The following is a 9,332-nucleotide window of genomic DNA, read 5'->3' as shown; positions in this document are numbered from 1 at the left end:
TGTTTATTAAAAGTAAAAATTATGGTGTTTATTAAATTAAAATTTCTTGATTATTTTTGAATAACATTGAGATCGTATATATATAGCTGCAACAAGACATGATCGTACAAGTGAAATAAAGTCGAAATTGAAATAAATATGTTTCTGGAATAATTTAATAAAAAAAAAAAAAAAAAAAAAAACGGTACATGTCTCAAACGCTGTGGTTTTACTTACGGACGAAAAAGTCGACAGCCAGGAGAAAGTCACATTCAATTGACGCTAGCGAAGATAAAATAACAAATATACAAACATTCCGATAATATATGAAAAGAAATAAAGTAATTCGATGAGTAACTTGAGCCGTTTTTTGTTCGGGCATGAGCTGTGTGTTCCTACGAAAGCTAGAATTTATTCGAAAAATACCTTTATGGTATAAATACTCATATAGTCCGACCCGTTAATATCCAAACGAGTATAATACTTATAAGGTCCGAGCATACGCGTATGGTCGGACCATATGAGTATACAGATATGGTTATGACCATACGCGTACGGTTCAAATACTCATATGTTCCGAAACAGAAATATTATAATGCAAGTCATACGTATAAAACGTTAGTTGAAACCGTCAGTTTAACATATATGGAAAACGACGTTATGTTGAATAACAGTAGAAATTAAATTGACCTTTTACCTTTCCACCAATGGCTCATTAAAGAATTGGTGCAAGGGTTTTTTTTAGAGACTCCAAACCATCAGCTGTAGCTACTGCAGGCAGTCTACTGCATTTAATGTCATTGTTCAAATAAGTGGGTTTCCTGTTGGCAGTTTTCGACTGGCCAAAAATAGTGAAGGAGCTATACAGGTTTTTATTCTCATCTAAAAATCAATCGACGGTTCTTGGTTTATAATTTAGCACGGCAAATCGATCAACTCGAATTTCGCATACCGAAGGCCCAACAGTGGTTCTAGAATCAAAACTGTGACAATTGAATGGTCGAATCAATTTTGTAGATGAATGTATTGAATGTATTGAAAACCAAACAATTAAAAAAGTTTTGAATGAGGCCATATATAATAAACTCTTGGTGGTGGAAAAACCCGAGTGTTTCGAATAATTTTAACATTTTAAGAATGGGCATTTACAGGAAATCTGTTGATTTAATGAAAAAAAAGTGATCAACAAATCAATCGTTTTCTATCTTTCACAAAAAGTTATAAGTGTTTTATTTTTAAACAAATGTTATATCATTTAAATGAGGAAGTATTTCTCTAAATTTTAAGCGTTTTTTTTTATTTCCTATTGCCTTTAGTTAAAATGTATATTAAGTCCGTGAATTCGTCAGAACACTATTCAGTTTTGATTTCAGTTTTTAACAGATAAAAAGAGGAACGTTATATTAAGAACCAACCGTACGTATTTTCAACTTTTTATCATATCAGAAAAAAACAACCATCTAAGTTGTTAGTTGTAAAAATATCTTTTTGTAATATTATCAAAAGATTTTCCACATTCTCTGTGATGCTTAGGGCATAAATCAATCAGTAATTTCTTTGGCTATTTTCACGAAAGCTGTAACAGCAATGCGTTTGTGTCATTGGATGTCAAATAAACAACAATTAATTAATTGGGTTACCAGAATTTGATTATGATAAGAAGACGATCTCTGCATCAACAAATTGCCCTAATAATTTGGCATTGTTCTTATCACGGGAAAAGGGGTTTGATTCAGACCGCTGGTAGTCTCTGTACTCGATACAAACATTTGATTTAAGGTAGGAAAACCTTTTACCTCGACCAGTCTCCAAAATCAGTTCATAGTTACGGAAAATGTGTTATATATATAAAATTATAAAAAAAAACGGGACCATGTGTACAGCTAACAAAAAAAAACCACGAACTTTTGCTGCCGATTTTAATTATTTATCTGTGTTATATTGTGAAAACCGCACATTTTCAGTAACATGAATATTATTTGAGAAATATTTAAAAAACAAGTTCTGAGAATTCTCACTTGAAGACAATATATATATATAAATGAACAATTCATTTTGCACACGTTAAAATTATGCATTGTCAATATAAAAATACAAAGATGTATTATTGCCAATGAGACAACTCTCTACTAGACTAAATAACGTAAACGTTAACAACTATAGATCATCGTACAGCCTTTGACAATGAGCAAAACCCATATTGCATAGTAAGCTATAAAAGGACCCCGAATGATGTATGTAAATTATTTCACACAAGAAATTAACGGCCTGATTTATGTACAAACCAATGAAAAATATTATATACAGCAACAAACGACATATGGGAATAACAGTATATTTTCAGGCTCCAGACTTGGGACAGTCACATACATAATGTGGTGGGGTTAATCATTGAAATCAGAAACGCCGCTACAGACACGGGCATAGCAAACAAGTTGGGATACATAAACGCAGTAAGACGGTGCTTCGTTTTATCTCCGTTTATTCATAATCTATATAAAAAATAAGTGAAAATACTATCTTCTTTGATCACTGGCATTATTTTGTCTTCTAAATTATTTAAATGTCAGTGATGCATAAATATAAATAATAAAAGAAAACTTATTTTATATCGTCTTCATGTTAATCCTATACTGCTATTTTAACTTTATTTTTCACTCCATGATGTATACCAATAAATAAATTCAATTACCTTATAATGTGAATCATTATTTAAACGAAAATATTCAATAAATGTAGTTTTCAAACAAGATTATTTCGCTAATTGTTCGTGAAATTGCAGTTGAAAGTGCAATTATAGAATATCTATCGTATTTTTACGTGCATTCTATTTATTTATGCATAAATAAAAAAAAAAGGATTTTATTTCTCTGGGAGTAAATGTATAAATCGCCCAAATTTTTTCGATTTTCAAATGCAGTTCAACTAGTCATAAATGCATACAAAATTCTATAAAATCACATACCATCTACTAATGTTTAGTCCAGTTCCGTCTTGGCACTTTCATCAATTATTCATTTCAAAAACAATTTGTTCAGTTATTTCAGGTACATGTGGAATAGCTGCGCGCACAGGGCACTAGGTTTCTAATGAATTACTAATATACTATGATGTGTGTGATTGTTTTCTTACTTTGTAAAATCTTTTTTGCCTTTGATTTGATGGCAACAGCTTAACATACTTTAGATATCAATTGGTACAGATATTTATGAACATGTTTGTTTTCAGATTGTTATGAGAACACGTGAACATGAGGCAAATTCATTTGATGTGTTTGTTTGGATCAGTTCTGCAGACAGTGAATACACGAATTCACAAAACAGAAAACTTTTGTTTCAAACCGCACTGTACGTGTAACAAGAAACAGCAAAGTGCGATTTGTACAGGACTCGATTATGTTCCACACGTCCCAAAATTTGTTAAAAAATTAGAATTAAGCCATAACAATTTCAGTGATGTCAATATTTCTAGATGGTTTTTATCAAATATTACTAAAAATGATATCCAAGAATTCCAATTGATCGGAAATTCTATAAAAGATGTTGAAAATGACGTCTTTGTGGATTTTGTTTCTTTAAAATCACTGACAATTTCAGATGAAAAACAGTTGAATGTTACTAGTTTGTGTAGTGCATTGGTCTTCGTAAATACAACACATCTCAAGCGAATTCATTTGTTTAGCAACTATTGGAAAGATATTCCCTTTAATATTTTTAAGGCAAACAGCCTACGACAATTGACTTCCATATCGCTTGAAGAAAATCAGCTGGCTACATTCGTGTTTTCTAATTGGTATACTGAATTAAAAAACCTAAAAACGATCAACCTATCAGAAAATAATATCATATATTTAATTCTTGAGGATAATGTGAAATTATTGGTTGAAAAACTTGATCTCTCAAGGAATGATTTCGTTCGCATTCCAACTTTTTGTGATCCAATGAACAAAAGCAAAGTTCCGAAGCTTCGAAATCTGATTTTGAACGGCAATGCTATACGTTATTTATATCCAAAATGTTTCAGCTGTATGCCATCATTGCAGAACATAAGTCTACATGCCAATAGGTTAATGGTTTTAAGGAATAATACCTTTTCAGAACTACCTCAATTAAAACATGTTTTCTTTCAACTTAATTATCAGCTGAAATCAATAGAGCCTACAGCTTTCAACAGCACGTCGTTGATCAGTATACATTTTGGATACAACAATTTCCGATTCGACAAGACTAATAACAATAATTCTAGGTTTAATGCAGAACAAATATTTAAACACTCGCCGTCATTACAATTTTTAGATTTAACGAATAACTATCTTCCGTCTGACAAGAATACACTGGGTCTGATGTTTGGTCATTTGGATGAGTTGAAATATTTGATTCTACAATCGGTCGGTTTAAAAGAACTTCATCCTACCTTTTTTAGAAATTTGACATCCTTAGAGAAAATAATTCTTCAAGGAAATTATATAAATTCTTGGCCGACAGAAACTTTTGATAATATGCGCAGCATAAAGTATATAAACTTCAGAAGTAATTTGATACATGCACTGAACAAATCATCTTTATCTAAAAACATTTTGCACCAACTAGAAAAATTGGACCTTGCAAAGAATCCATTTACTTGTACATGTGACCTCATGTGGTTTCGAAACTGGGTTCGAACAACAAAAGTAAACTTGTCTTTAGATTTTCCACGAGGGTACATATGTAATTTTCCTGCTGAAATGCGAGGTCGTTTAGTTATTAAATACAACCCAACGCCAGAGAGTTGCGAACCAACTAATCCGATTATAGTAATCGCAATAATTTTGTCTTCATTTGCAATGACGGTAATAATTGTAATATTAGTAGCTTACAAATGTCACACCTATATAAAGAACTATTGCTATATTATGAGACTGCATCGACTTCGTAAACAGGGATATTTACGTCTAAACAATAGTGATGATTTTGAATTCCATGCATTTGTAGTGTACTGCGATGCTGATAGGGAATGGGTTCATAATGAGTTCATCAAACGACTGGAAAATGAACAAATTAAGTTATGTGTTCATCATCGTGAATTTGATCTAGGTGTCCCAATTACAGAAAATATAGACAAGTATATGAACAAATCGTGGAAAGTTGTGATCATAATGAGTAATGATTTTGCTAGAAGCGATTGGTGCCAATGGGAATGTGATTATGTTCAAGAAAGAAGACGTCGGCAAGGAAAAGATGCATGTGTTCTAATCATGCTGAAGGCGATTGATGCATATCATATGACCAGTGGTATAAGGTCCTTGTTACATACAACACCGTACCTACGCTATAAGAAAGGCATAGGGGAAGCCTTGTTTTGGCAGGCAGTGTTAAATACTCTTAGAAGACCACTAAGTGTTCCACCCATGGCCATCTAAAATGTATATGGAAAATGTGAGGACTCAATTTTCCTATTATGTTGGTGATTGCCATTTCCTTGAATGTGATGTTCCGTTGACTCCTTAAAGCAGTGTACATTTTCTAAATTATTCAATATTCGGATGTTTGCAGTGACTTGTCAGATTTCAATGAACGTAATATTGTTTTTTGTAAAACAGTTTATCCAGGGAAAATTGTATCATAAATTGCTCAAAACGTTTACTAGATTTTTAAACAAATGTAGGGTTTTATGGTTAAAGTATGATTTCACAATGTTCAGGATGTTAATAGAATTTGATAGAAGTATTAAAAAGTAGAATTCCACAAATAGTAAAATACGGTTGACAGCAAGCTTTGCAACTAATTTTTAAGTTCGTGTTTTTCACATAATTATTTAATTGATACAGTTTATAATTATACTGTTGTCATTCAGTATTGAGTCTGGTATTTTGTAGGCTAAATACCAACTCATTGATTTTTTTTACAGTTTAAAATAAAACTACAATGTTTCATTTAAATTTAACATTTGAATTCGGGAAAAAATAATTGTTGGCATTGAATAAGATTCTGTCAACCATCACGAGTACTGTTTACGAAATTTCGGTATGAAATAAACCCCGAGGCGCAGCTTAACGGATATTACGGTGTAGGTGTCAGACCACCAATTCACTCACTGCGATTAAGAACATAGAACTAGCAATACTCTGACAAAAAATAGTGCTTTTGGTGTCATTGTTTGTGTGAACTAACTAACAAATTTGCAAAATGAAAATTTTGGTGAAAAGAATATATTTAGACAATTTTAAACCAAAATTTACTCGGCTATGATTTTGCACTAAAAATTGAGAACTAATGCAATTCATAGTGTACTTATTAAACATGTTAAAGATTTCCATGAAACCAGGGATTATTTTAGTAGTAGTTGTACTCATAACGGTTGTTTTTTACTACAAGACTTTAAACATTAGTTGCTATAGTAAGGCAATACATGTACAATTTAGAATATACCTGATTTCTATGAGGTTAAACTTACTATAAAGGTAAAATATTAGAAAGCTTTGAAAATTGAAGAAACAATAAGCATGTTTCCGAAACTATGAGCATTCTTTGATATATATGCTATTATTTATTGATTTTGTGTTTATACTTTGTGTTTTATTGTCTGTTATACCGGTATCGTATAGATAAAGAGCAAAGTTTGTTTCCTGTATTGATTTTCATTATAATTGTATAACATTTATCCGTGTATCTTTTGTTTTCCAACTGATCAATATTCAGAAAATGAGAGGGGGTTGTTCGATCTATATAAATAAAAACATAGTTTTACCCCGCCACATGTTCATTTTTCGTGTGCTTCTCGCAAGTCAGAAACAGTATCTGTGATTGTTTTTTTTATATATATCTTAATGTTGTTTCGTGATTTGTTAATTTGGTATTAGTGTCAGGTCTTTGATAGTTTCTGTTAATATAAAAAAAGAAGATGTGGTATGATTGCCAATGAGACAACTCTTCACAAGAGACCAAAAAATGACACAAAAATTAACAACTATAGATCACCGTACGGCCTTCAACAATGAGCAAAGCCCATACCGCATAGTCAGCTATAAAAGGTCCTGAAATGAAAAATGTAAAACAATTCAAACGAGAAAACTAACGGCCTAATTTATGTACAAAATAATAAACATAAATCAAATATGTAACACAACAACAGACGTCAACCACTGAATGACAGGCTCCGTACTTGGGACAGGCACACCTAGAATGTGGCTGGGTTGAACATGTTAGCTGGAGCCCAACCCTGAATAAAATTTATGTACGAATGTTTATAACTCGGTTGGATTTAGATCTTGAAACTTTGTATAGGTAAGTACATGTTTATTGTTGAAGATAGTTTGTTGACATATGGAAGGCTTTTGGCTTTTTGTGTTTTGTGTTGCGGTCTTATATATTGTATTTGTGTACCCCACAGCGTCTTCTTTTTAATGTATCGATGTTTGAAAGACCTACGTTATTAATCAACTTTTTTAAAATTCAAAATAAAAGTGTTTACATGTATATTAACAAGATAATACTATATATTAACTCACTACTGTGATTGAACGTCCAAATTGAAAAATTCAAATCCCTATTTTTCAGGGAAATTGAAAGAGATTTTGGTGTAAACTCAGTTTGCTGATTTGATTGCTTCCTCGAGCTCTTTACCCATGTAATGCGTAATACTAGGTGCAGGTCTGGTTTTCTCCCAATCACTTGCTGATGTACTAGTCTTAATTAAAAAAAATTAGGAGATGTTGTATGATTGCCAATAAGACAACGTCTATCTACCAGAGTTTAAATAAAGTCGATGTTAGCAATTATAGCCATCTGTACAACCTTCAACAATGAGAAAATCCCACAATGTATAGTCGGCTTTAAATGGCCCCGATATGAAAAATGTCAAACAATTCAAACAAGAAAACCAACAGCCTAATTTATAAACATTTTACGAAAAACAAATTTAACAGACATGAACCAACCAAAATTATAGAACTACAGGCTCCTGACTTGGGACACCCACATAAAAAATGGTGGGAAGGGGTGGGGGTAAACATGTTTGTGAGTGCTCAACCCTTTCCTAACATGGGGCAGTGGTGTAACAGCACAACATAAGAACAAACTATAAAAATCAGTAGCAATTGGATTAACTCAAACGATCGGTACGATGCATCAAAACAACCATCATAAAACAATAGAAACAAAGCACAGAAACAAAAGTAATCGCAATAAATGAAAGCTAGTTCAAAGCCAATTACAACTGATAGATAAATCATGTTCTTCCATACAAAAGTATCAATAAGTACATACATAACGGATTTAGTGTAAAAAAGTCATGAAAAATCTGAGAAATGCATGATCTTGTGCAAGACTAAATATAAGTGGACAATATTGACAGGATGAAGGATAATGAGTTCTCATAACTGTACATATATAGCAATATATATTTAGTATGTTTTAATTTTTCAAAAATAAAATCAATGTAAGTACCAATAAAACAATATTTCAAGAGTATACAACGGTGTTGAATGGATAACCTTTAGGAATACGTTTATTCGAATGATCAATTAGTTTACATGGATCGTATCTACATTTACGGGCTTTATAAACAACATCACCGTAAAATTCCTTTTTGATAAGAATTCTACAGGTACAGCCAAAATTTCTAACCAAATTTTTGTATCTATGAAAGAATTTGGTAAAGGTTTTAATAAATGTGTTGTAACGAATTCAGTTATACTTTAATTACGATCAGTGAATCTAATAATAACTAAAGATTCGGACATAGCTAACAAAATGTAAAATATACAAACAGTAATAAGTGGACAAAGGTACATCACCGTCCAAAAAGTGAAAATTATTCATCGGGAACGAAAAATCGGCCCTTTTGTCGTACATTTTTGTATAGCGTTTTCATGTGAAACTGAAATATCTAAATCTAGAAAAAGACACTATTATTGCTGTCTGAATTAGATTTATTCAAATTAGTTCCATTGAGTAAATTTCCAGAGTAAAATTCGAAAACTCTTGTTTATCTAAAGCAGAAATGTCACCAAGGTAACGGGACGGTCTTTAAAGTTAATCATTAAATGTAATTTAGGCGGACCTTTACTGAGTTATGCCATAAACTGTGATTCATAACAATACAGAAACAAGTCTGCTAATAAAGCGGCGCAATTGGTGCCCATAGAGGAATACCTACAACCTGTCGATTAACTTTATTGCCCTAATGTACATAAATGTTGTCAAGAAGAAACTTTCAAATTTTAATCATCTCATCACAGTTCCAGTAAGGATATCGATCATAATACCCTTTCAGGACAGAGGAAGGCTTTATATAAGTTACAGCAAATAAATCTACATGTATATGTTTCAAAGGACAATTTTATTAAACTTCTGTTTGCTAAGTTAGTGTGGTAG

General features: G+C 31.8%; 1 protein-coding gene across 1 annotated transcript; it reads left to right on the top strand.

Annotated features, from left to right (window-relative positions):
* Window positions 1–1,354: 1,354 nt before the first annotated feature.
* Window positions 1,355–6,618, top strand: LOC127714440 (toll-like receptor 13). Its single transcript, XM_052220495.1, has 2 exons — window positions 1,355–1,395; window positions 3,208–6,618. Exon 2 carries the CDS (start codon window positions 3,230–3,232, stop codon window positions 5,375–5,377), a length of 2,148 nt encoding a protein of 715 aa, XP_052076455.1. The 5' UTR covers window positions 1,355–1,395; window positions 3,208–3,229; the 3' UTR covers window positions 5,378–6,618.
* Window positions 6,619–9,332: the final 2,714 nt, after the last annotated feature.

This window comes from Mytilus californianus, unplaced genomic scaffold (genome assembly GCF_021869535.1).
Source record: "Mytilus californianus isolate M0D057914Y unplaced genomic scaffold, xbMytCali1.0.p SCAF_9, whole genome shotgun sequence".
NCBI lineage: Eukaryota > Metazoa > Mollusca > Bivalvia > Mytilida > Mytilidae > Mytilus > Mytilus californianus.
Note: the sequence above shows the minus strand (reverse complement) of the source record. Positions and strands in the feature narration are given on the sequence as shown.

Coding starts and splice junctions, on each gene's coding strand:
- LOC127714440 (XM_052220495.1), top strand. CDS start 3,230: ATGAGGCAAATTCATTTGATGTGTTTGTTTGGATCAGTTCTGCAGACA.